Source organism: Macaca mulatta, chromosome 11 (assembly GCF_049350105.2).
Source record: "Macaca mulatta isolate MMU2019108-1 chromosome 11, T2T-MMU8v2.0, whole genome shotgun sequence".
Taxonomy (NCBI): Eukaryota; Metazoa; Chordata; class Mammalia; order Primates; family Cercopithecidae; genus Macaca; species Macaca mulatta.
The window spans coordinates 12,931,075-12,958,853 of record NC_133416.1 but is presented as its reverse complement, the minus strand read 5'-3'; the positions used below and the strand labels follow the sequence as shown (position 1 = coordinate 12,958,853).

The 27,779-nt window shown below is 53.3% G+C and overlaps 1 protein-coding gene across 10 annotated transcripts in view; it reads right to left on the bottom strand.

The window, feature by feature from the left end:
- Positions 1-27,779, bottom strand: part of LOC144332790 (SH3 domain and tetratricopeptide repeat-containing protein 1-like) — a 291,300-nt gene that overhangs the window by 6,456 nt on the left and 257,065 nt on the right. For 2 of the 10 annotated variants that reach the window (XM_077953617.1, XM_077953618.1), the window contains exons 1-3: positions 10,841-11,379; positions 10,006-10,155; positions 8,746-8,981 (exon numbers count right to left, since the gene is read on the bottom strand). In XM_077953617.1, coding sequence (XP_077809743.1) covers positions 8,746-8,981; positions 10,006-10,155; positions 10,841-11,264 — 810 coding nt within the window. In that variant the 5' untranslated portion in view covers positions 11,265-11,379. Of the gene's footprint in view, positions 1-5,677; positions 6,527-8,745; positions 8,982-9,863; positions 10,156-10,840; positions 11,380-12,268; positions 12,420-14,988; positions 16,578-18,275; positions 18,416-27,779 lie in introns of those variants that run through there. The other 8 variants (XM_077953623.1, XM_077953624.1, XM_077953625.1 and 5 more) reach the window with 8 other exon arrangements.

Below are 27,779 nucleotides of genomic sequence, written 5' to 3'. Positions count from 1 at the left end.
AGGCCTCTCCTGTCGCTTCCTGGACCTCAGCGCAGGCCCTGGGGCTGGCAGGTGAGCACCCAGCACCCCCGCTAACCGCTTGGCCCTGCTGCTTCATGCTTACAAGAGCACGTGTGACATGGCCAAGGCATGAGGCCACCACCAGGAGCTTTGCATCCCCCGTGTGTGGTGCCAGCCACGATTAGCAACAATGTCCCGGGGACAGAAATAAGCCTGGGCACGGACACTGGCCTGAATGCTGTTGTCCAGGTAAGAGAACCCCGTTTCCTCCCATTGCTTTCTTTCCTTTATTTTAGCAACTTGTTTCTTCTGTGCTAAGAATGAGCCAGATTTATTATGACTCTTTCCCCCCAACCCTTTGCTAGCTTGGCTTTATGTCGGTCATACTGGCCAGAACAGGGTAAATTTTTAGCTTCTCTGCCTTAGGGAGAGCCTGTCTTTATTGATTGAAAGTGAGATGATATATCCAGTCCTTGGGGTCCTGTTTCTATGCCACCTAGACTAGGGGAGCGTTAGCACCATTTCTGTGGAGCCGGCCTCTCCTGCCTGCGTTGACGAGCGAGGCTGCAGGGCCAGCTGCGGGAGCCTGCAGGAAGGGGTTTGAGTGCCTGGTACCTACGAGCTCTGGGACAGAGCCGTGCCCACTGGGGGCCGCTGCCTGGAACCATAGCCTTCCTGGTGAGATGAGAGGTTCTTTAGAGAGCTGAAATCATGCCCTCCTCGGCAGGCAGCTTCACCAACATGTGCTGTGGGGGGAGTGGATTCTGCCGGTCATGGGCATGGTGCTGACACCCGCATGGTGGCCCCTCCAGTCCCTGATAAGCTGATCCACCTCTATGGTCAGGTAGTTCCACAGGCCTTTGCTGCAGAGAGGGTCCTCACTCAGCTGCAGACGGGATGGCGGCCACCTTGGCACGTTGGGGTCACGTCAGTGGCTTGGCTGCCTGGCGCCTCCTGGAGAGCAGCCGCTGGCCTTTACCTTAGATGTTCACATCCAAAAGGGCTCCAGAGTTTGTGGTGAAAACTCCCAGCCCTGTTGAAGACTCCTTAGTTCAGCGTGGCACAGAACCTCGGAAAACAGTAGTTCTGCTCCGGGTTCTTCCTTCAGAACTGAGTTCCAGTGCAGGGAAGGGAGCAGAGGGGCCATGAGGTCAGCTGAAGCCTCCTGTGCCTCCCACTTGAGCTGAGGGCCATTTCTCTCCTGGGCTTTTCCCTGTTGCGTTCCCTAGTGCTATGCTGGCCTTGCCGAGGCTGGCCCCGGCTGGTTTCCTGGACTTCCTTGGGCCCCACGCTTGACTCCTGTTCGTTGAATGCCATTAGGGTCCGGTCATCACTGGCTTCACTCTCCTTCAGCACCTTGTAGATGTCCACACGTGCTTCCACCCTCGCACCCCGCACGTGGTGCAGCATTACCCCGGCCAGCCAATTTTTTGCTCAGACACTGTTTATCAGGCCGTCATAGGAGATTCCATAGAAAGGCCACAGGTCGAAGAGGCTATTACTCCCAATATCGCAGGGGCCGTGGCTCTACACCCCTCCTGTGATATTGTTAATATCCTAGGGAAGAGAGGATTATAGTACACCCAATATCGCAGGGGGTGTACCCCCACCCAGTGATATTGTTCTTAATGTAATCCACCCCCCACCACCAGGGATATCGTTCTTAATATCCAGGGGAAGACAGGATAACATTATGCCCAATATTGCAGGGCAGTGTACACACCCTCTGTGATGATGTTCCTAGTATCCAAAGGTAGAGACGATGATATTACTGGCCATATCGCAGGGGGTGTACACCCTTCTGGGATGTTGTTTTTGACATTCAGTGGGGGAGAGGATAACATTAATCCCAATATCGCAGAAGGTGTACAGACCCCTGTGATGTAGTTCCTACTGTACAGGAGAATATTGCTCTCAGTATCGCAGGGGGTGTAACCACACTGCCCCCCAAATATTGTTCCTAATATGCAGCGGAGTGGAGGCTGATAGTACTCCCAATATCCCAGAAGGTGCACACACACCTGTGATAGAGTTCCTAATATCCAGCGGGAAAGAGGCTGATTTTACTTTCGATATCGCAGTGGGTGTACACCGCCCCCAACCCTGGGGCATCGTTCCTAATATCCAGGCGGGAAGAAGATGACACGGCTGACAATATCGAAGGGGGTTGACAATTCTTCTCTGATATGGTTCCTCTTATCCAGGGGGTGAGTGGACGATATTACTCCCAATAAAGTAGGAACCTTACAGCCACCCTGGGATTTTGTCCTTAATATCCACAGGGGGGAGGTGATATTACTACCAATATTACAAGGGGTGTACACCCCTCCTGTGATACTGTTTCTTATATCCAGGAAAGGAGAAGATGGTGTTACTACCAATATTGAAGAGATGTACAACCCCCATGGGATATTGTTCTAAAGATACAGGTTGAAAGAGGTTGAGATTTCATCCAATATAACAAGGGGTGTACACCCCGCCTGTGGTATGCATCGTAAAACCTAGAAGAGAGAATGACATTGCTTCCAAAAACACGGTGTGTACACCCACCCTGTGATATTGTTCCTGTCATCTAAAGGAAGAGATGATGATGCTACTCCCACTACCAGAGAAGGTACACACCCCCCTGTGATACTGTTCCTCATAACTTGTGGGCGAGAGCATGATATTACTTCCAATATGACAGTGGCTTGACAGCCAGTCTGTGACATTGGTTCTGCACACCAACTCCGTGCCCCTCGTTTCCCATGCGTTCTCTCCTCACTGTTGGAACGTCGGGGGAGGCTTTGTCTTTGGTTACAGATGAAGAGATGAAGGGTCTGAGAGGTTAAGTAAGTTACTGGAAATGGGTCCCGATCCAGACCCCAAGAGAGGGTTCTTGGATCTCACAGAAGAAAGAATTCGGGGCAAGTTCATAAAGTGAAAGCAAGTTTATTAGGAAAGAAAAGAATTAAAAGCATGGCTACTCTGGTCGGGCGCAGTGGCTTACTCCTGTAATCCCATAACTTTGGGATGCCGAGGCAGGTGGATCATCTGAGGTGAGAACTTCGAGACCAGCCTGGTCCAACATGGCAAAACCCTGTCTCCACTAAAATACAAAAGATTAGCTGGGTGTGGTGGCAGGTGCTTGTAGTCCCAGCTACTAGGAAGGCTGAGGCAGGAGAATCGCTTGAACCCAGGAGGCGGAGGTGGTAGTAAGCCAAGATCACACCACTGCATTCCAGTCTGGGCAACCTCCAAAAAAAAAAAAAAAAAAAAAAAAAAAAAGAATGGCTGCTCCATAGGCAGAGTGGCCCCAAAGGCTGCTGGTTGCCCATTTTCATGGTTATTTCTTGATCATACGCTAACAAGGGTTGGACTATTCATGAGTGTTCCAGGAAAGGGGTTCCAGTAATTCCCAAAACTGAGAGTTTCTGTCCTTTCCTTTTTAGACCATGTAGGGTAACCTCCAGATGTTGCCATGGCATCTGTAAACTGATGGCGCTGGTGGGAGTGTCTTTTAGCAGCTAATGCATTATAATTAACACATAATGAGCCATGAGGACAATCAGAGGTCACTCTCGTGGTCATCTTGGGTTTGGTGGGCTTTGGCTGGCTTCTGTACTGCAACCTGCTTTATCAGCAAGGTCTTTATAACCTGTATCTTGTGCCGACCTCCTATCTCATCCTGTGACTAAGAATGCCTAGCCTCCTGGAAATGCGGCCCAGCAGGTCTCAGCCTCCCTTTACCCAGCCCCCATTCAAGATGGAGTTGCTCTGGTTCACGTGCCTCTGACAAGTTGGCGTGGGTTGAATGTTCTCTAGTGTGTGGTTGTTGGAGCTGTTCCTAGGAGTAAGAAGTATTGTCAGTAGGAAATAGGCCTCTATTAGCCCTGGAGCTGGCAGTCTGCCCCAGTAGGTCGACCTCATTTTAGTGGTGACCAAACTGGGGCTCAGAGAAATCAACTCCCTCACCCCGTACCCCCAGACTGAGTGGTGGGCTGGGGTTTGAATGTGGGGCTTGAAGACCCATCATCTCCTCTGGTCCCCCAGTCTCTGCTGCCCAAGAGGAACAGGATCCCAGGATCCAGGCCCCTCATGGCACTAGCCACGGTGGGTGGAGATGGGGAGGCACAGTTCCAAAGTCCCCCAGACTCTGAGGCGGGTCGGGGGCCGAGAGCAACCCGGACCTGCGGACCCCACCCTGAGAAGAATGGCTGCAGGCTCGGCCCAGCGGGCAGGAGGTCTGTGTCCTCAGTAAACGTGACGGCGCTTCCCGCTGCTCCAGCCAGGCCGAGCCGTCTTCATGTTTCCAATCATGCGGCCTCCAATTCCCAAGATCAACCCACAGAGACAGCGATCTGGGGTCAACAGGAATGAGGCTTGTCAGCAGATCTGACCCACTGCTTCCCGCCAGCCCGGCGGCAGGTTCTGGAAAGCTCTCTGCTGCCTCCTGGTGGGGAGGCTCCGGGCAGGGCTCTGGCTCTCCCAGAACCTCCAGGCTCTGTCACCTCTGCTGGGTGGAAAACCAAACCAGGACTGAAGCAGCAGATGGGTGCCTGATTCCTTCTCAGAGCTCCGCCCACTGGCAAGTCTCTCTCCGGGCCTCAGTTTCCCCTTTCATTAAACGAGGGGCTTGGGGGATACCAAGGAGGGGTAACTGCTTAGTGAGGATGGGAGGTTTCTTCTGGGGAGATGAAAACATTTTGAAACTAGATGGTGTGAGTGGTTGCACAGGACTGTGAATGCACAATTGCCACCACATGATTTGTGTTGAAATAGTTAATCACATGCGATGTGAATGTCACCTAATTTAAAGTGTTTAAAAGAGGGGCCCGGGAGAGTACAGTGTGTGTGAGAATCACGTGGAACACTCACAGTCTCTGAACCTCGGTTTCCTTGCTGTAAACTGGCAAAGAGACCGTGTGAGCCGTGTTCCCTGGGGCCAAGAGATTCCAAGAAGGAAAACCTGGATTCCTGGGACTGGGATGAGGGCCGGGGGCCGGAAGAGGAGGGGTATGTGGGGACGGCTTGGGGGGCAGCCCAGATAAGGCTTTCAACACTGGGCAGCGGCGTCTACATAGGCAGTCTGTGTAGATCCCTGCATCTCACTTCCCGCAGGGCTGATCAGTGGCCAAAGGTGGGACTGGCCAGGCTCGGCCCAGCCAAGTCTGGGAGCAGAGGACACTGAGTGAGGGATCCCCGGGGCCACCCTCACTGGCCTGTGGCTCTCCTGACACCACAAGAGAGGATCAGGAGCTGACCTTGGGTCCTAATGGGGGACACCTTCCTGGCAGCAGGCTGGCAGGGTGGTGTGTTGGTCAGTGTACTGGGCTCTGTCTCCGCCCCTACCTGCTTTGTGATGGTGGGCCAGACACTTAACCTCTCTGTGCCTCTGTTTCTTCAATGGTGAACAGGGGCACTAGCAGCCCCCACATCCGGGCACAGTGGCCTGAAGGTTAAAGGCAAGGGTGGCATGAGACCTACAGCAAAAGCTCTGAGCAGGGAGCTGCCCAGGGAGTTCACCATCTCCCTTCTGGCCACCAAGGAAACCGAGGCTCATGGTGACATGGCCCAGGTGTGTTGGACTCAGGGTCCTTCCTATCCCCAAGATCAGAGGGCTGCCACCAGGGAAGGAGCTGACCCCTAGACACACCCCAGGAAGCTCACAGGGAAGGATGCCCCGGGGACTTCGGTAGGTTATTGCAAAAAAAAAAAAAAAAAAAAAAAAAAAAAAATATTGCTATTTGACCCCTGCTTTCATGCCTCCATTTCCCAGAAAATGAGCCACGGGAGGCAGGAGACCACCCTCCTTGCACAAAACCCACTCCCTCGGATGCTGTCCTCAGCGAGGGTGGCTGGGGGCCAACCTAAGGGGGCCCACCCGCAGAGTGGCAGAGGAGGCAGGTTGACCCTGCGGACGTTGAGCTCTGTGGCGAAGGTCCTGGCCTTCTGGTAGAAGAAGAGCGACTTCTCGCGGTCCAGGAGAAAGTTGTGGTAGATGGTGGCCAGCCGTGTGTAGATCTTCAGCTGTGCCTCCTTGTTGCCCAGGTCCACAGTGGCCGCCAATGCCAGCTTGGTAGTACCTGGCTGCATCAAACGGATCCTGAAGGGGACTCAGAGTCTGTCTTCCCAGAGGCCGTTCCTGTCTCCGGGTCCTTCCATATGTCCAGCCAATCCTGGCTCACCCCAGGAGCCCTGAAGCCTGTGACACTGCTGTGGTCTCAGCTGCAGGAGGTGGGGATGACCCTGACACCCCTGGAATACTTCCTGAGTGTCCCTACGCCCCCACTCACATGAAGCCTCCTGCCCCAGTCCCACCCTCTCTGCAGGCAGTGGCTGCTTTCCCCATGGACTGAGGTCAGGGCCGATCCTGCCTGCTCTGAGAGTTCCATGCAGGACCCATGGCTCCAAGCCCCAGCAGGGGCACAGCGTTGAGTGACCCAGGCTCCCCTCTGGCCCCTGTCCTTGCTGACCATTTCCAGGCCCTCCAAGGGCCAGGCCAGGTACACAACCATCTCCCAGGTGTCCTCTCTGGCAATGTTCCCTGAAATATTGACGGAGTGTGACTCCCCAGACATCCACTCCTGTTTTCAATGCATCTTTGGCTCAAACTCACCATCCCTGGGTTGGCCTCCCATACCTCCTCCTTGACCGTCCCATCCCCCACCCGGCTTCTCCCCAGATGCCGCCTCCACATGGGGGTCACCCAAGGGACCTAAGACTGGAGCCTGGCCTGTCCCCCTTTACCATCTCAAGATGGCTCCCAGGCCCAAGGACAAAGTCCAAGATGCAGCAGTCCATTCGCTGACTGCCCCGCCCCACACACGGAGCAGGGGCGTGAGAAGGCCCTGAGTCACCGCCCAGCCGAACACTGGACTCTGTGCTGGGTGTATGGCTGAGCCTAACATCCTTGCTCCCAGGCTGAGGGACCTGGGAGTGAACACTGACCATACAGGGTGGCCCGGGCTGTGGTAGAGGGAAGCCCAGAAGCCTGTGGGGGGCCCAGGAGGCCCCAGACTCAGCCAGGGGTGGGAGGCAAGGGCTTCCTGAAGGAGTGGGGGCATCCCAAGTAAACAGGAAGGAGCCAGCCAAAGCATATGTCTCTGCGTATGCGTGTGTGTGCGCCTGTGTGTGTCCTCCAGGAAGGAGTTGCTCAGTGCAGGCAGGCCTGTGTGTGTGTGTGTGCCTGAGTGCGTGTGCCTGTACATGTCAATGTGCCTGTAGTGTGTGCAGCAGCTAGTGAGTGGCAGGCTGAGCCAGGACACACCTAATCCACCCTATTCCAGGGCTCATTCTCATGTGTAGACTAAAGGGGACCCCATTTTAGAGGCAATCGACAAGGATGCCCATTTACCCCTGCGTCTCCGCCAGCCTTCCAGGCCCCATCCAGCCCGGCTTTCTCTCCCACTCCTCTGGGCCCTGGGTCCAGAGCCTCCTATACAAGGAGGAGTGTGTGGCCTTGGAAAGACAGCCTCCCTTGGGAATTCCAAGGGGGCCTTCCTGTGGACAGCATAGTCACGATGAGGCCCAGAGGGCTGTGCATGGGAAGGAGGTTGAAGGAGGCCTCTGCCCCTCGACCCCAACCGTGGACGTTGGCATCTCGGGTACTACTTGGCCCTTTCCTTCCTCCTGGGCAGGCGGAGTGGGCGGCAGGCTTGACCAAGAGAGAGAAAGGCCCCTTCTGGGAGGCCCGTCCCCTGGATCCCAGGTGAGCCCCTGAGCAGTGAGCAGTGTCCCTCTGGGCCTGACACCTGGCACCTCCCTGTCTGGCTGGGACCTGGGAGGCCACCGTGACAGCTTTTGAGCACCAGGTGTCGCCAGCACTGGGCGGGGGCCTCCTGGGCAGCCCCAGGCCTGTGGTGGGGGATTCGGGGTGGGGTCTTAAGGCTGCCCCAGTTCCTCATGTTGTTCTAAGGTCCCCAAGATCTGTCCCTGGACTGGAGCACCCTGGCCCCTCAGCCCATAAGGAGCACTGACGCGGTGCCAGTGCGATGCTGAGGAGGGGTGGGCACCTGCTGGCCAGAGGGGTGCAGACATCCCAGGTCTGAGTCTGCCACTCCCAGCTCTCCACTCCTCCAGGGCTGGGGGCAGAGGGAGTACAGGTCCCAGCACCTTCCCTCGAGACAGACCCGACCCAGCAAGGCCTCAGTCTGGCTGGCTTGGGCCCCACCCCATTGCACCTGCCCTGCGCTGGGGTTTCCCTGTCTGTGAAGCACACGGTAAGACACTGGCCCCACCCCACCCTTCCTGGGTGATGTGAAGATTCAAGGTGTCTCGGGACTCCAGGAAGGAGTTGCTCGGTGCAGGCTGGCACCCTGGGCAGGCTTCCTAGAGGAGGCGCTGGGATTTGGGTTGGATCTTGCAACGTGGATTCAACGTGAGGATGATGCCATCCTCCTAAATGTCCTCCTCCCGACCCTGTTTTTGTCAAATGCAACTTGACACTTGACTGTCAAGACTCAGCTTTGGTGTCACCTCCTCCAGGAGGGCCTCCCGACTACGATCCCCCTTTACCCAGAGGCCACCATTGCCCGCTCATGTGTCAGCCTCCTTGGCTGAGACTGAGTTCTTGGTGGGGCCTGGCCAGCTTGGGAGCTGGGTTGTGTCTGCTAACCTTGCCGGCTCCTCCAGCCAGGTGCAGAGCTCCCGGGAGGCCATTGGGCCATTCCTAAGGAAGGCTGGAACCCAGGCCTCTGGGGTCTGGGTGGAGATCCCACTCCAAGGGGGCCGGGAACACCCCGAGCCCTGCCCCTCCCCACCCACCTTCAGGTCGTAGATGATGTCGCCGAGCACCAGGTACACCTTCAGGTGGTAGAGGGTCTCCTCGTTGAACTCCAGCGGCGAGTTGCAGAGCGACAGGGCCTTGAGGTAGAAGTGCTCCGCCAGCTCGCTATCGCCCAGCCGGTGGTGCAGGGCGGCCAGCCGGTGGTAGGCCATGCACTCATTCAGCCAGTCCCCTGGGGTGTAGGCCAAAGGGGCAGGTGTGAGGACGTGGTTTCCTGGGGCAGGCAGGGCACAGGCCCCTTAGGAGCAGGTATGCAGACCCCGGGCAGCCCCTGGCTTGCCTCCAGGCACCTGCAGTCACCTGGGCAGCTCTGGCCAGTCCCTTCCGGGTTCCCAGACTCACTTTCCCATCTGCAAAGCAGAACAAATAAGGCCTGCCCCCGTCTACTGTGAGGCTTTGGCAAAGTCGGACTTGGATGGCCCAGCTCTGCCTACACATAGCCACCTGCCTTTGCTCACTGGTTTTAACCAGGGGAGCCCAAAAGCCATGCAGTCCAGGTGCTCCCGGGCACCAGGGCTCCAGGCAACCCACAGACGTGACATCCGACTCTTGGGTGTGTCACGATCAGAGCCCCCTACCCTGGGGAGTCACTGCGTGCCTCAGCTCCAGGTCCCCCCACAGATGTGCAAACCCACCTTGGCTGTCTCCGATATCTTTCCCTTTTCAGGGCGAGTGCCGTGGAGCCTGCATTCAATGCATTCCCACACAGCTGCACACCTACTGTGTACTGGGCCCGGGGCACAAGGCGCTGGGGCATGCGGCCTGTCCAGGACTCCCTGCCTCTGGAGGAAGACAGACAACCCTGGCACAGCACCAGGGGATGCCCGACCTTAAAGGGCAGGCTGCTGGAAGGGGAACTGGGACTTCAGCCAGAGAGCTGTGTGCTTTATGAGGGTGGGAAGGGCACAAGAGAAACGGAATATGCCATTCAGCCAGGCACAGGGACCAACGAGATGCCTGGCATGTCTGGAAGGCACAGGCCACACTGGGCAGCCCTTGTGGTCAGCAGCGGGAAGAGGCAGAGGAAGCAGAGTTCAGCCAGGCAGGGGGCTCTGCACCGCGTGAGAGACCTCGGGATGTGCCCCACGGCCAGACGGGGAAGCCAGCCGGCCAGATCTGCCTGCCTGGGCAGAAGACCAGGAAAATCTGGCAGGTGTTTCAGCTCCTTCCCTGAAGACCTGGAGGCTGGGCTCTGGCAAAGTGTGGGTCCTGGCAGGGTGGGGGCTCAGGGGACTTACCCAGAGTGATGCTGAGTGCTAGGGCCATGTGGGCAAACTCCAAGCCCTCCTGGGGTTCCTCCAGCGTGGCCAGCAGTGCCACCAGCTTGTTGCACAGCCACAGCTCCGCCTTGCAGTTGCCCGTAGTCACTGCCGGGGCAGGGCCCGGTCCTACCACACAGGCAGGTGGGGTCAGGCTTCCCCCAGCACCCACCTTCCCAAGCGCCCCCCTCAGAGCCCGAACATGTGCTTGGAGCTTCCCACGCCCCAGCTACCCCTGGATCTCGACGCAGCTCTGCTCTCAGATAAAGCACAATTCAAACACCCAAGTTGGGGGCTGAAGAGTCACCCGAGGCCCATCCAGCTACACCCGGCAGCCTCAGACCCAGCCTCTTCCACTTGGGCACCGGGGGTCTGACTGAGGGGAGCCAGCACTCCTCTCTAAAAACATATTTATCTGTGCCCAGGACTGAGCCACACCGTGAGCTCAGAGGAAAGGAGAAGCCGTCCCCGCTTTGGGATGCATGCAGTCCTGGACCTCCCACTGACATGCTGTGTCCTTTGACATGTCCCTGTGCCTCTCTGAGCCTCAGTTTCCTCATCTGTAAGATGGGGACAGGACTTCCTGCTCATGGTTGCTTGAGAGCATCAGGTGCAAGGGTAAGGCCATTCCCTTGTCCAGGCCCCAAGCATTTGTCCCGGGCACAGTATCATTCCCGGTGAGACCACTAGGAAACCAAGCATGTGCATAGGTGGCCCTGCCTCCAGGTGGGAGGCCTCTGCCCTGCCACACCTGTGCCTCAGCCCTCCAGGTGCCCCCTGAGGCTCACCCACATCAGCCCACAGGCCAGCTCACCCGGTAGAAGGACGCGGCTTTCTCCCGCTCCCAGGCCCATTGAAAAAGATGTCTCCAGCTGCCTCAAACAGATCCAGCCCCAGGTTGGGGTCGCCTGTGTACAGGGCCACATTCTGTGCCCCTGAAAGGAGGCAGAAGTTCCCTCAAGACCCACACCTGGCGAGGTGGCCACGCCCACCTTCGCCAGCCTCCTTCCTGTCACACACTGCAGGTACACCTGAGCATTTTTCAGACCCTGGGCATTAGGGCTGCCCCCACCACTGGCATGAGGACAATGAACTGATGAACCTGAGTGCCAGGAGGTGACTGAGCAGCTGCAGCCCGGGAGCCCGACACCTGTGAATCCTACCACCAGGGCTAGCCCTAGCCCACTCTCCCTGCATTCAAACCAGTCTCCGTGGCCCCCAGCTTGCTGGGAGCCCATCCCCTGGCTCCTTTCTGCATTGCCACATCCCTGCCACAGCTCCGGACTGCACACCAACTGTGTGTGGGTGGGCCTGGTCCCCTCTTGGCCATGAGCTCTTGATCCCTCTACTCAGCTCAAGGAGGTATACAGCAGGTGCTCAATGATGAAAGCTTCACCAGGTTCATGGGCTTCACAAGTTGTTCCAGATCACACTGTTTGGGAAAGCCTCTGAAAACAGCCGCTACGATAGATGCATTTTGTAAGGAGATGTGCCACGTGTCGCCTGGAGCAGGTTCTTCTGTGTGTTAACTGAGTGGCCACATTATTTGAGCATGTGCTGTACACCAGCAGGTGCTGGGCACTGTGAGGGGCCCTGCCTCTGCCCTCAGGGAGAAGATGCTGGCCATTGGGGGAGGATATGAGGGAACCAGTTGGACAGAGAGAAAAGGCATACAACAGATGCTCAGCAGTGGCTTAGGAATGAGTGGATGGATGGATCAGTAGATGTATAGACATGGATGGATGGATGGACAGATGAATGGGTGGGTGGTTAGAATGATGTGTGTATGTATGGGTAGGTAGACAATGTATGGATGGGTGGAGGGTAGATGATGTATGTGCATATGGATGGATAGATGGGTGGATAGACCAATGTATGGATAAACAAATGGACATGAATGGAGGGATATATTAATAGGTAGATTGGTGGGTGGATGGATAATGGAAAAATGGATGAACAGGTGAATGGATGGACGAACAGGTGAACAGAAGGATGGATAGAAGGATGAACAGAAGGATGAACAGTTGGATGGATGATGGATGGACCCACAGGTGGATGGGTAGATGATGGAAGGATGGATGGATGAACAGGTAAACATGATGGACGGATGAATGGATGGGTGGATGGACAGGTGAATGGATGGATAGACGGGTGAAGAGATGGATGATAAAAGGATGGATGAATGGATGGACAGACAGACAGTGAACAGCACAGGGCCCCTCCTGCAGCCCTTGCCACTCACCTGGATGTACAGGTCTACCAACTCGCTCTGCTGCTGCATGTAATAGATCTTCCCTGCTTGCAGCCAGGCATGTGCCGCCACCTCTTTCTTCTGGAGGTCAATGAAAATCCCCAGACTTCATTTGGTGTAGTCCAGAGCGGATTTGTAGGCCCTGGAATCAGACACAGGTGTCAGAACAAGGGCTCTCATCCTCCTGGAACCAGTCTGCCTCCTCCCGTGGGTCTGGTGACAGATGAATCTGGAATGTGGGGACTGGGAATGGCCCCCTTGTGTGTGCAGTGTTCTGCCCTTCCCAGGCTGCTGGGAGGGCCAGGGTGAACACACACGGCATGGAAAAGATGAAGGACATCCTTCTGAGGGAATCGAGCATCATGCTGCCCTGTGGCAGGAGGAGTGTGCTAGTCCATCTCCCCTGCCTCCCAGACATGGCCTCTGTCTTCTCCAGACACACCAGGAGACGTTAGTATTCAGAGGCTATCTAGGCCGATGGTTCTCAAGATGTGCAGGCATCGCAGTCACCCCGAGGCCTGTCTGTATAGCTTGCTGGCCCTGCCCCCAGACCTTCTGGCTCCACAGGCCTGGGCCAGGCCCTAGAACTCCCACTTGCCACAAGCTCCTAGGTGACATGGATGCTGCTCTGCTGGTCTAGGCACCATACTTTGAGAAGCATGGCTCTAGCACACTGGCCCATTTTCCTTCTGTGAACCTGAGGCCAAGACTGGAGCCAGTCTCCTAGGTCCCCATGGAATCTGGCTCCTTCCCTGCTCTCTCAGTAAGTCCGACAGTCGAGAGGGTGTGACTGCAGCAATGTCACCGGGCCCTGTGAGTGGGGTGGCCAGGGCCATGGTTACCCCACCAGGTCAGGATGCTCGGGGGAAGCCAAGAGGGCCACATATGGGACGTGAGACCTTGAAACCCTGCCCCAGGGAAGCGGGTGACACAACGGGCTCTGGCTGCTGTGGTCACATTTAAGGGGACAGATGAAGGCCAGGAGTGAAGACTCGGGGCAGGCAGAGGTCAGATGATGAAAGCCACCCTAGTAGGAAGAATAGCCCAGACTGCACGTACTGCCTCTGCTGGGGTTGAGATGACCTTTGGGGAGGTGTGCAGGCAGGGATGGGAAGACGTGTCACCCAACAAGAGAGGCTCAAGCTGGGACTTGGGCCATCCGCAGTCCTGGGACGACCCCAGGCCCAGCAGCTCAAAGAATCTGATGCCAAGAAACCAGATGATCCCAAGGACAGGGGCTGCTGCGGCCATGGGCCAGCTTCCCTGTGCTCCCCTCCCTGCCCTGCCCCCCACCACCCTCTTTGTGCCCCTCCCCGCAGTGGGGGCTTGGGCGCTGGGTTCCTGGAGGGTCTCCTTCTAGTCAGAGAATGCCCCTGGGGAAGAAGCCTGGGTCTGAACCCCCCACCCCTCCTTGGGCAGATGTGTGGGACCGGGGCCCCTTCACATGGTCCTCTCCAAAATCTCATCCCTCCTAGGGCCAGGAGTGGGTGACAGGCCTGTGCTGGGAAATGGGCAGATTTGGCCACAGCCCCTGGGGTTCTGGGCCAGGCCACAGGAGGCACCTCTGAGTGGTCTCACTATGCCATGACGTCCATCCTGGGAGGATGGACAAAGCGCTGCAAGGCAGAGGGGATCCACAACAGCATCCCTTGTCTTGGTCATTTCCCTAGACTCAACTTCCTCATCTATCCTATATCCTATTCCTGCGGCCTAGCTTTCGGACAGCCCTGCCCACCTACTGTCCGTTCACTGCTCAGTCTGCAGTGACTGTTCTGTAGCACTCCATGGCTCCCCAGTGCTCTTGGGGAAAAGGCCAAGCCACAGCCTGAGGCCCCAGGCCCTGCTTAGCTCTCCAGAAGAGCTTCTCACCATCCAGCACCCAACCCACCCACTCCCAACTCTGCACCTCCCTGTGTCAGCCCAGCTCACACCCCCGCTCGCTCACCACCATTCACCCACCGCCATCATCCTCACTAGCTCACCCCTGGGCCTTCACACAGGCTGCACCACCAGCCCCTCTCCCCTACCACCACCATCTATTACTTGACTAAATCCTCTCAACCCTCTGGTCCCACACTAAAGAGGCTTCCCTAACCCGGGGCCAAGTGCTGCCCCGCCATCACGCCACTCACCCTTTTGTGGCTTCTCTGGCCTGAAGCTCACATTCCCACGTTCAGCCCCTGCCACCCAAGGACCCCACAAGCCCCATTTGTGGGTGGGGCCTGGCCCACTCTGCACAACAAACTGCTTTTGCATGAACCGCTCTGCGGCTTTGGGCAATCACCTGCCCCGTGTCCTCTGTGAAGTGGGATGACAGGTGCACAGGCTGCCGCTATACCAAGCAGATAACATGGGCACAAGAACCGGCGTTCCAGGCCTGGCTCATGGAGGGGCCCCAAGTCCCAGCTCAGCAGAGCCTGCCTCGACCCCAGGGTTATGTCTAGGGATTCCCAGCATGCAGGACTTTCAGTGCTCAAGGCAGGATGGTCCCTGGGCAAACCGGGAAGAGCTGGCTGCCCCAGTCGGACACAGAGGGCCTGCCCCTGCATGGGAACGGCCTGTCTCCAGGGCGCTTGCCAACATCTGCTGTTGGCCATGACGCAGCACTTTCGATGGTGGAAAAACCATCACTTGTTTCTGAATCACAAACCCCAGGTGTGCTCTGACCCAGGTGGCCCCAGAAGGTGCACAGGAGGAACTGGGGCACTCACTCTCCACGTGGCCCATCTCCACGGCGACCAGACGGGCCCACTCATAGTAGCCCTTGCCCTGCTGAGCCGGGCCCTGGTGGGTGCAGAGGTGGCCCAGCTGCAGGAACACGTGGGTGAAGTCCCGGCCACACTCTCCACAGGGCAGCCTCGAGAACAGCCTCATGGCCTCCAGGAGGTCGTGCTGGGCCAGCCTGCTGGCACCCGCATGCAGGCACCGGGCCCCGAAGTTGGCCAGCACCACTGCCTGGTTCCTCCGCTGGCCCAGGTCCCGAGCCACCCGTAAGGCACGGTAGTAGCCCTCGGCTGCCTGCCTCATCCGACCCGTCCTCTTCAGAGCCACGGCCCCCATGTTGGCAATCACGCCCTCCTGGTCCTCGCTGGCCACCACTGGACAGACTGCAGGATGTCCAGGCCACTGGGCTCTGCCCATGAAGCACGTGCAGGCAGTCCACGATGGCACGGACTCCGGCAACAGCACTGGCTTCCACCGCCTGCGTCAGGAAGGTGATGGCCGGGCCGTGGTAGCCACGGTGGCTGTACAGCTGGGCCAGGCTGGCGTGGAGAAGGCCGCGCAGCGCCTGGCCTGTGCCCGGGGTTAGGGAGGCCAGCGCTCGCCTGAGGTAGTGGGAAGTCTGGGTGGGCAGGCTGTGGGGCTGGAGGACGTTCTGGAGCACCAGGTTCATGCTCCTCAGCGAGTCCTGTGCCCTCAATGAGGCCACCTTGACACAGCTCAGCACCAGGTGGGGCAGGCACTTGCAGCTGTAGATGTCAGCTAGGAGTAGGTGACAGTCTGAGAGCCACGCAGCCTCTGGGGCTCCCGAGTCCCTGTGCAAAAGCAGCAGCTGCTCTAGGAAGGGCAGGGCCTCCTCGGGCTGCTTGAGGTGCACGTGGTGCCTGGCCAGCAGGAAGCAGGCCCGGGCCTCGGGCTGCAGGCTCTGGCCACCCACCGCCTGCCGCAGTGCCAGCTGTAGGAGATCTCCCTCCACCTCAGTGCTGCAGATGTGGTCAGGTGTCCCCAGGAGCAGGGCCATGGCTTTGGGAACCACCTGTGTACACTTCTCTCGGTTCTTCTGCTTCCAGTAAATGCTGGCCAGGTTGGCATACACAGCCACCACCAGGAACAGGTCCCCAAAGCTCCCCTCCAGGGCCCCCGGTGCTTCCTCAAAATACACCCAGGCCTGGGACAGCTTGAGCCTCCTGCTGCACAGCCGCCCCAGGAGGAAGCAGAGCCTGGCCAGGGCCGTGACGAGGCCAGCTTTCTTGGCCGCCCCTCGGGCCTGTGCCAGGTGCCCAGTCAGCTCCTCATCGCTAAAGCTGCAGAACACGCTGCTCAGCCATGGCAGCGCCACGTCAGCTGGCCTTGTACCCGGGGGCGTTCAGGAACAGCAGCAGTGAGCTCAGGGCCTCTGGGTCCTCCCAGTCATCCTCAGCTTCCAAGCAGAAGGAGGGCTCCTCGGGGTCCTGCAAGCTCACGTTGCTGGATGCTGGCTCCTGGGGGCAGCCTGGGCAGGTCTTACATTGTTCCAGAACATTCTTCATCTTCCGCAGGGTCTCCTGTGGCTCCGGGCCCAGGCAAGGTGGAGGTACTTCTGCAAGTCACAAAAACACCTAGACAGATTAGAGTCCAGCAGTGAGTCCTTGGTCCACTGGGGACAGGGTCCCCGCATTCCTGCCCCCTGTATCCCTGGTGCAGCTTGCCATGAGCCCTTGAGAATTATGCGCAATACAAACCCGGGACCTGGAGCACGTAGGAACTCCGGCACTATGGGGACAGAACACGCAGGCCCGAGGCCCGACTATCCTACAAAATCACCCTCCCGTCCTGCTTTGTCGCCCACCTGACAGCACAGTTTTAGGGCACTATGTCAGCTCAGTGATCCCTCAGAGATGCCTTTCCCTTTAGAAAGCAAGCCTAACTGGACCTATGTATATGCAGCACTACAACTACAAATGTAACTTTTGTCAGCATATCCGGCCCCCCGATGGGGTAAAGGAATCCATGAAATCCCCAACAGCCAATCAGCTATTGATCAGCTCAAAAGTTGCTATGCAAAATTGGTAAAGCCACCGACAGCACAGGACAGGGATGTTGTACCCATGTACCCAGCTCCGTGCACGGAAACGGACCATCCCTGCAGGAAGGATGGGAAAGCTTCCAGGCCCCTGTGGCCACCTTCACCTTGGATGGTCTGAAAACCTGAACCCCACAGTTCCTAAAGGGTTAACAAAGGCCATGCTGCTCAAGCAGCCCGCTGGCATCTGCTGGCTTCTTAGCCAAAGCCCCCTCCCAGAGGTGAGCAAACAAGCGCATTTCCTGTTGGAAAACCTGGGATGAAAGGAGGCATTACTGGGAAAGAAAAAACCTAGATTTAAACAGACTCTGTTTCAAGCTCACATGTAAAAAGTATTTTCAATACAGTCTCCTTATTCATCTGTAAAGCCTTGGAATTAAAAAAATATGATTTAGAGACAAATGTCTGACTTGACTACACTAGATTAGCTAAGAAATCTCCCCACCCGGCAGAGGCACACAGCCCCTCCCAGCCACTACCCTGGCCTCGAGGGCAGCTGGAAAGCCACGTGCCTTTGCTCCAGGGACTTTGGCAGAGGGTGGAACCACCCCCTACCGGAGGCAAACCTTCAACAGCCTTCCCTTCCCCACTGGCTTCGCGGGCCGCCTCTGGGACCTTGTGCCTGCATTCCAAATGTACTGGGATGGATCCCATTCCCAGGGAACTTCCAAGGGCCCTTGGGGTGTCCACATCACCAGACTGTCCACATGTGGACCCTGTGTGAGGGGAAGAGACAAAGCCGTAGAGGGGAGACGGGAGGGTCTCCCTGAATCAGCCCCCCAGGAAAGAGCAGACCCTTCAGGGACCTCAGTTGAGGCCCCTGCAACCTAAGACTCTGAATTCTGCCACCCACTGAGGGCAGTGTGGCCTCCCACCTCTGAGGCAGAGCACAGGGCGAGCTGAAGCTTCTCCAGGTCATGAGAAAGGAACCCACAGCTACACGTGGGTCCCAGCAGTGGAAAGGATGCCCCGCCTCTGTCGGGGACCAGGCGGGGGCCAGCATGTTCACTGGAAGAAGTGTGGGACCCCACAGCCTCTAGTGCCAGAGTAGATGGCAGGTTCAGGCCCACTTCAGGCGACGTCCCCCCAGCCCACACCACAGAGGGGTAACAGCCGGATCCAATGCCCACCGTACTCAGCTCTGTCACCTCCCCTGGCATTACCCCAAGGCCCAGCTCATAACCAGAGGAAGCCTGAGCCACGGGCAAAACCCACCTCGTTCCTGCGGCTGCTCGGTCTCAGCTTCCTCTACTGAGTCTGGCAAGGGAGAAAAGAGAAGCCATCAACACCCCCAGCCAGCGCCTCTGGTCCCATGTCAGCTTGAGTTGGTGTCGGTGCTGCAGGGTGAGAGCATTGCAGGGTGCAGGGGTTGAAAGTAATATCATCCTCTTCCCTCCTGGATCATGGGAACAACATCACTGGGGGGTGTACACTTTCTGCGATATTGGGAGTAACATCATCTTCTGTGCCTTGGAATATTAAGGACAATATCACGGGGGGGGGGGCGTGTACATCTTCTGCAATATTGGGAATAATATTATCCTCTCTCCCCCTGCAAATTCGGAAAGCTATCACAGAGTGGGTGTTCACCTCCTGCGATATGGGGATTAATACCATCTTCTCCCCTTCCGGATATCAGGAAGAGTGTCACATGGGGGTGTACAGTGTCTGCGATACTGGGAGTAATAGCAACCTCTCGGCCTTGAGATATTAGGAACAATATCCCAGACTGGGTGTACGCCTCCTGCTCTATGGGGAGTCATATCATCCTCTCCCTTGCAGGATACTAATAACAATATCTCATGGCGAGTGAACACAGCCTGCGATACTGTAATTATTATCCTCCTCTCCCCCTCCGGATACTAGGAACAATATCACAGAAGAGCTGTACCCTCCCTGTGATATTGGGAGTAATATCATACACTTCTTCTGTGAATATTAGCAGCAATATGACCGGGTGGCTGTCCGTTCGTTGCTATGTTGGGAGTCATTTCATACTCTACCCCCCTGGATATCAGGATCAGTGTCACAGGGTGAGTGTACACCTACTGCGATATTAAATCTAATATCATGCTCTCTGTCCCTGGATATTAGGAATGACATCACAGGTAGGTGTACACCCCCAGCGGTATTACAAGCAATAATATTATAAATTATTAAACATCAATGATTGATTTTAATAATTATCAGTCTGGTCTCGAACTCTTGACCTCAGGTGATATGCCCGCCTCGGCCTCCCAAAGTGCTGGAATTACAGGCATGAGCCACCGCGCCCGGCCAACACTTCTTGACATCTCTTTTTGGACCTCAAATTTAGCATGCCCAAAACGCACTTTTGATTCCCCCTGCTATAACCCACTCCTCCCAGTTTTCCCAATCCCAATAACAGCATCTCTAGTCTTCCAGTTACTCAGACTAAAATCCTTGACATCATCCTTAAAACTTCTTTTTCTCTCTCTTGTCATCCAACCCATTTAAACTCTCCTTTCAAAACATATGCCAGACCTAACAACTTCTCACCTTCCTCATCATTTCCAACCAGGTCCAGCCCTCATCATACCGCTCTGGGTAACTGCAAAAGCCTCCCAATCGCCAGGCACAGTGCCTCACGCCTGTAATCCCAGCACTTTGGTCGGCCAAGGCAGGTGATCATCAGAGGTCAGGAGTTCAAGACCAGCCTGGCCAACATGGTGAAACCCCTCTACTAAAAATACAAAAAATTGGCCGAGCATGGTAGTGGGCGCCTGTAATCCCAGCTATTTGGGAGGCTGAAGCAGGAGAATCACTTGAACTCAGAAGGCAGAGGTTACAGTCAGCCGAGATCGTGCCATTGCACTCCAGCCTGGGAGACAAGAGCGAAACTCCATCTCAGAAGGTTTAAAAAAAAAAGCCTCCCAACCCACCTCTCTCCTTCCGCCTTTCGCCCTACCCTGCATTCTACCTTCCACTCTCAAACATTTCAGAAAAAAAAAAATTATGTCCACAGAGAGAGAAAGAGAAAGTACAAATGGGGTGAAGTGTTTGGGGAATCTGAGGGAAGAGCATACGGGAATTCTCTCTACTATTTTTGCAACTTTTCCAAAATTCTGGATTATTTCGAATTCAAGAGTTAAAGAAAGAAAAACAAAAAAACAAAAAAGCCACTATCTACCTTTGTGAATCCATCCTGTCTTTCCCCTGGCAACTGAAGGACGCTCTCAACTAAACACATCTATTTTTTCATGAACAGTAAAAGAATCCTTGCCTAGTTTTGTCTTTCTGTGCTTGGCAGTAGAAGTGTGTGTGAGTGTGTGTGTGTGTGTTTCATATATATGTGTGTGTATATACGTGTGTGTGGTGTGTGTATATATAGAAATATATATGTGTGTATATATATAAAAATATATATTGTATATTGACAATGGTAACGTATATATATAAATATAGGTGTGTGTGTATATATATGTAATACATACCCCATAGCCTGTCCTTAACCAGTTCTAAACTTAGTGGGAAAAATACATACCTAAGCAGAGAATTTCAAAATAATATGATGAATATTTTGACAGAGGGATGCGTTGCTATGGAACACGCTGCTAAGACACAAAACCTCCTAGATGGGACAAGGAATGAACTAAGTTTTGCACCTATAGGCACCCCCACTGATATCCTCACAAACTTTTATAGTTATATGCATTTGCTTCCCCCGGGACCCCCGTTTCATAAGGGTTAGTCCTAGAGCCTAGTAAGTTCCTACTACAGCTGGCACACGTATGCCATTCAAGAAACAGTGGCTGAGTGAATGACGAGTTAAGAACCATTTGTCAGCCAGTGCTCAGTAATACAACACGCACTGGTATGCAAATTATATTTGTGTTGAAAGCAAGGGCAGGATCACAAATTGTCTTTCCAGAGAAAGCAAACCTCAAAAACTTCTTTACCCTACTAAAGCACGTTATAAGAAGCTCCCCTTATATAACAGAAAACCTCCTCATTCGTTACCAATGGCACGTAAACCTAGTACGCCTCCGCCTCTGATGACATCTCTTCCATCCCCAGGGCTAGATAAAGGAGGTTCCGGAAACCCTGGTAGTTGTGAAGGTGGCTCCCAGCTCTGACAGTCTTGAACCCTGCGGCGCGGAGGTCACACAGCAGAAGAACAACCGAGGGAAGCATCAGCAGGCTCCGAATATGTTTGAACCAGAGAAGGCAAATAGGCTGCAACCAACTGAAAACACCAGAGACTCACGGTGGCCACCTGAGGGGTTGTGCTCTTAAAAAACAAAAATTAAAAATAAAAAGTAAAAAAGTGGAAAAGGAAGGGGTCAAGAATCCATCAGGTCTGACTGAGACATGTATCAGTGACTAACACCTCATATGGCAAAAGCACTCCGGTGCGCTTTGGGTCCCCACAGCTTCAGCAGTATTCAAACGCGTGTGCTGCCCTAAGACTAAGCCACGGGAATACCCCCAGCAACTCTGCCAGGAGAAACAGCTCACGTGGATTTGGCTAGAAATACAGTTGTCTTTAACAAATTAACACTGAATAAATCCTGACTTATTAGAGCCTGCGAGAATGACATTCTCAACGATAACAGTTATCACTACAATCTCCAAACATCTGCCATCCTGCAAGGAGGAACTGTGACAGTGCAGGCCACATGTCCAGAATGCTTCCCAGACTGCCTGTTACAGAATAAAAGAAATGAAACCCCCCCTAAGAATGTCTTCACTCGGCCGGGTGCGGTGGCTCAAGCCTGTAATCCCAGCACTTTGGGAGGCCGAGACGGGCGGATCACGAGGTCAGGAGATCGAGACCATCCTGGCTAACACGGTGAAACCCCGTCTCTACTAAAAAAATACAAAAAAAACTAGCCGGGCGCGGTGGCGGGCGCCTGTAGTCCCAACTACTCGGGAGGCTGAGGCAGGAGAATGGCGTGAACCCGGGAGGCGGAGCTTGCAGTGAGCTGAGATCCGGCCACTGCACTCCAGCCTGGGCGGCAGAGCGAGCCTCCGTCTCAAAAAAAAAAAAAAAAAAGAATGTCTTCACTCACATTTAGCCAGTTGTTCCTTTGTGTATCTCTGTGCTAAAATGGCCATTCTTCCCCACAGCCTGAAGTCATATGCTAAAATAAATGAGACTCGCATGAAGCCAGAAACGTGCAGATGTGAGGAAACCCGCACAAACGAAATGGGCTGGAGAGTGTGGCCAGGAGGATGGTACTTCCCAGGAAGCAATTACTTCATCTCTGCCCACGAAGCAGGCAGCTGTCACTGTCCCCCAGGCCCACGCCAGCCACTCGAAGTAGGTTCTAACCAAACTACCTCCAACAATCAATGTAAATACACCACACAATTGGCTTCTGAAAGGACACCTTGTAAACAACAAGAAACTGTAAGCACAACTTTGAAAAACTGTGCAACTAAAAACCTTGGAAAGGGATAAACACTGCCACATTTTGACTCAAATACTGTTACATGGTAGCACTGCAATAATTCACTGAAATGAAAGAATGAATGAGGAATATGTTTACACAGGAATCAGGGGAAGTATGACTAATCATTTAAAGAAATAGGTCAAGAAACTGCTAGGTTCAGATGCTACCGTGAGACACTGTCAGGGCCTTAGGCAAATTCACTTCTCTTGGTCCTGTTTCTAGGCTCATCAAAAACCAGCTTTGGACTAGGGAATCTGTTGCTTTCCAATGCCTTCCTTCTGCGATTCCAGCCCAGATTTTAGGACTGCTCTCCCACTTGGTATTATGAAAGCGCTTTCAGTGTATAATAGCAAGAGTACATTTCTGTGTTGAATGCGGTCTGGGACCTACTCTATGAGGAAGAATATCACCATGTAACTTTAAGCATGATGACAAAGCGCACTCTAGAGAAGGATAACACATAAGATGTGGCCACACGCCTCTGCGTGCCTGGCAGGCAGATGGGGAAGTCTCATTTAGTGAGGCCAGGGGGGCCGGTTGTACCTTAACATCCTCAGTCCACGTCAAGTTCACAACGTCCTTCTGACATCAAACCACAGGTATCACATACTTTTCCATACTTTCTACCCAAGATTAAAATATGCAGAGCACTGTGATAAAGACGCCTCCATCACCAGCATGTTGGCTCTCGTTCTGTAGAATTACATACTTTCGGTGCAAAATGATCACCAGGCTGCAGCGGCAAGCAAGACTGGCCTCTGTGGGGACAGCAGGCCCTGCAGCAGCCACCACTCCTGTCGCCACAGTCTGATGCAGCTGCAGAGAAGCTGTGGCTGAGGCCATTCACTTTGTGAGAGAACCGCACAGGAGGGAAAAGGTAGGGAAGGTAGGGAAGAGGGCAATGTCAGCCTCTGAGTCCAAGCCAAGCCATCGCATCCCCTGTGACTTACACGTATATGCCCAGATGGCCTGAAGTAACTGAAGAATCACAAAAGAAGTGCAAATGCCCTGCCCCGCCTTAACTGATGACATTCCACCACAAAAGAAGTGAAAATGGCCAGTCCTTGCCTTAAGAGATGATATTATCTTGTGAAATTCCTTTTCCTGGCTCATCGTGGTTCAAAAACCTCCCCCACTGAGCACCTTGTGACCCCCCCCACTCCTGCCCGCCAGAGAACAACCCCCTTTGACTGTAATTTTCCTTTACCTACCCAAATCCTATAAAACAGCCCCACCCTCATCTGGGTGACTCACTGACTCTCTTTTCGGACTCAGCCCGCCTGCACCCAGGTGATTAAAGAGCTTTACTGCTGACACAAAGCCTGTTTGGTGGTCTCTTCACATGGACGCGCATGACAGGCAGGTGCAGAGCCAGGGAAGGACCTGTGATGAGAACAGAAAGGAATGCACCTCCCTGTACGCACACTCGGATTTTATGGCAATGTGGGCAGGGGACTGAACTGGATGCCTGAAAACATTCCTCCAAGTTCTTTTGCTGATTTTCTAAATATTGGTGTAAAATCTGAACTCAGACAAAATTTTTTTAAATCGCTTCAGTCAACATCTTTGTTTGGTGCTTAGCATCATGTCTACACGATCATCTAGAAAACCAACTTCTGTTCTAAGGCTCACATCTTCCTATAAAGTCCCAGGGATTTTACAAGGGAATGCACCTCTCATTCGCATCAAGAACACACACAACCACCATTAAAGAAATGCTTAATTTGTTTACATCATTTTTTAAACACCCAGATTTGAAATACAATTGAGAAGACAGCTTTTTGATAGCTCTGCTTTCGAACTGTGAACTGCGGGTGGAGAAAATAACCTGCCATGATTTCTAACCAGTCAACAACCCGTCTTCCCTGGCTGCAGTAGGAGCAATCTTTCTGAGCTCAGGATGAAAAAGAACCCAGCTGGTTAGGGGACAGATAATCATCTGTTGTCAGCCGGCTTCCCGGGTCCCAAATCCCCATGTGATAAGTGGAAGTAAAAAGCTATCAGTGACCAAGCATCTTATCCCACCTCGCCAACTGCTTCTCCTGCCATGTAAATTTAAAATTAATAAGCCTGCTATTAGAGAACAGAGTTGGCGCTGCATCTGTCTTCCTAAAATTATGGATAATTACCAGCCCACAATGGCTTCTAATCAGATTTGAGTAGTCCCTTAGACAGGAAGCTAAAGTGCCTCAGCCCTAAACTGAGAAGAAAACAGAAACTGGAATGCTCTAGGTTTGATTTTTTCCCCCTTGTTCTAAAGTTGCTGTTCCCGAAACTCCTTCTACTGTCTTGTTTATAAAATGTATGAGAAACGGGGAAATTTAAAGACACTATAGAAATGGCCACTTTTTCTAGGTACAAACTTTGTGAACATGATTTTCAGCTGCTGGGCTTTTTCTCCACAAACTGTGAGCCTGGAGTACATTTTCTCCCTCGTGGTTACACATTCAGAGTCAGGGAAGGTGATTTTAGCAGTAAAGAGGGGACTGCAGTGAGAAGTGACCGGACACTGAGAAGGGCAGACAGGGAGTCCACCTCGGTGGCCTGCAGTGCTCCTGGGCCTCGGCCTTTACTTTTCAATCTGTACAAGGGATCTAAAGGCCCGTGATTCTAGGCCACGACAGCTCTTCATACACACATACGCAAACATCACACGCCTATGTGAAAAGCTGTGACACTTGGCTGATTTCCTGAAGAAGTTATCTTGTATCATTTCTACTCAAGTACTCCACCTCCTTCCAGACAAGTATCTGAGGATGATGGGCTATCCCACAGCAATGTGTGTAACCTCTCCTGCTCACGATCCCTGTTCACACAGCATTTTCCAAAAGCATTTGGCATGAAATGACAGAAGAAAAAAGAATAAGGTTCTTTCAGCCCATTCATTCGTTCATTCATTCAACAAATATTGACTAACTATCTACGTGCCAGGCACTGGTATATCACCAGGGAGATACATATATAGATATAGATATAGATATAGATATAGATATAGATAGATAGATCTCAGATATAACAGGGAGATATATATAGATAGATAGATATAGATATAGATAGATAGACAGATCTCAGATGTAACAGGGAACATATATTTTTGTAGGTGGAGACAGACAACCAAAAAGCATGTTCAAGAGTGACCAATGCTGTAGAGTAAAATACACCAGGAACCAGGAAAGAACACCCCTAGCCACCCTACACTGGGGTGATGCTAGCGTTACAAAATGGAAACAGCAGCCAGGCGCAGTGGCTCACACCTGTAATCTCAACTCTTTGGGAGGCTGAGGCAGGCAGATCACCTGAGTTCCAAGATCAGCCTCACCAACACGGCGAAACCCTGTCTCTACTAGAAACACAAAAATTAGCTGGGCATGGTGGCACACGCCTGTAATCCCAGTTACTCAGGAAGCTGAGGCACAAGAATCACTTGCACCTGGGAGGCAGAGGTTGTAGTGAGCCGAGATCGCACGGCTGCACTCCAGCCTGGGCCGAGATCGCACCACTGCACTCCAGCCTGGGTGACAGAGCAAGACTCTGTCTCAAAAAATAAAAAATAAAAATACAATGTAAACAGAGAATAAGATGCCAAAAGAAAGAACATGAAAGATTAATTGTAACAAAAGGCTTTGTAAGCTGATACTTTCCTTTCTTGTCCCTTACAAATGGAAAAAAAGGGTGGGTAGGGGGTAGCATCAAAATGATGGTGATGTTTTAAGCTGGCTTCGGGTTTCAGATGTCTGACAGCCATACTCATGTACTTCAAGGAAAAAGCTCTGTAAGCCATCTGGGCAATGGTTTAATGTCTTTTTTTTTTTTTTTTTTTCCAGAGAGTTTTTAAAATACGGGAAAACGTGTGTGTTTCTTTGGCTGCTCTGTGCCCGCACATGTGCAAACTGTGCTAACAGATTTTTCCACGTTTTGCTGAATTTGCCAGCTTGCCATAAACAGGCTTCCATGTCTTTTCTTAATTGTCTATAAATAGCACAAACACCCAAAAATGCAAATCAAGACAAGCTGTCCCTTCAACTGCTGCTGCCATGATGACAGTGAGCGACAATTGGCCAAATCAATACGCGGAGACCGAAGCTGTCGGGCAGAGAGCACAGGGCCGACTGCTTTTCCCATAGCGTTTAAAGAAACAAGCGGAAATGGCTCTCCACACAGGACAGACACGTCCTTTGTTCTTTGAATAAATACTGCCAATGCCCAAAATACTTTCTCCATCACACCATCTATATGGAATTCAAGTTCCTTCCAATACCATGAGTAACACCAGTGATAGACTATGTTTAGCCATAATGACCCATTAGCATTCTTTTTCCTCTAAAATGGTGAAAGAATAACATTGAGTGTGCACTCACGAGGTGCCAGGCTCTGAGTTTTATCTCGTTTAGTTCTTGTTGAAATCCTGTAAGATCAGTACCATATTCTTTCATTTTTCATCAGTGAGGAAACTGAGGCCTAGAAAGGCTAAGTAAGTTGTCCATGGTCACAGGTTATTTAGGAACCTTTCTCCAAACTTTCAAAAGTTAACTACTGTCACTATTACAAATGGGTTTCTCTTTGTTTGTTTGTTTTGAAACAGGGTCTTGCTCTATCCAGGCTGGCGTGCAGTGGCGTGATGATGGTTCACTGCAGCCTTGACCTCCCGGGCTCAAGTGATTCTTGCATCTCAGTCTCTCCAGTAGCTGGGATTACAGGCATGAGCCACCACACCTGGCTAATTTTTTAATTTTCATTTTTTGTAGGGATGGGGTTTCACCATGTTGCCCAGAGACTGGTTCTGAACTCTGGGCTCAAGAGATCCTCCCAGGTCGGCCTCCCAAAGTGCTGGGATTACAGGTGTGAGCCACTGTGCACAGCCCTACAAATGTGACTTATACAAAGTCCGAGCAGTGACAGGAAGAGAACAGAGACTTCAGCGAGTCTCCTGGCTGTTGCAACACCATATCCCTCCTCCGTACCGTAACGTGTCTACACCCACCAAGCTCCTAGACGTTGAAGGCAGGCCAGCTCAGAGACGAAACAGCAGTAAAGAGAAGGTGCAGACATGTGTCTTGATTTCAGCGCCAGCGTGCCTCTCTGCCCTGCAGCTGCACAGGCAGAAACCAGGGGCCGTGAGTCTGAGGCAGTGCATTTGGTTCCTGGCAGGTAATCTTTTGGGAAACAATCCTATACAATTAGTGTTACACTTCTCAAAAAGGAAGTATGACTTCTATAGAAAAATCGATTCCGTTTAGGAGAAAGGTTTAATAAAACCACAAAAGGATAATACATTCATACAAAAACAAATTAAATTCATCCG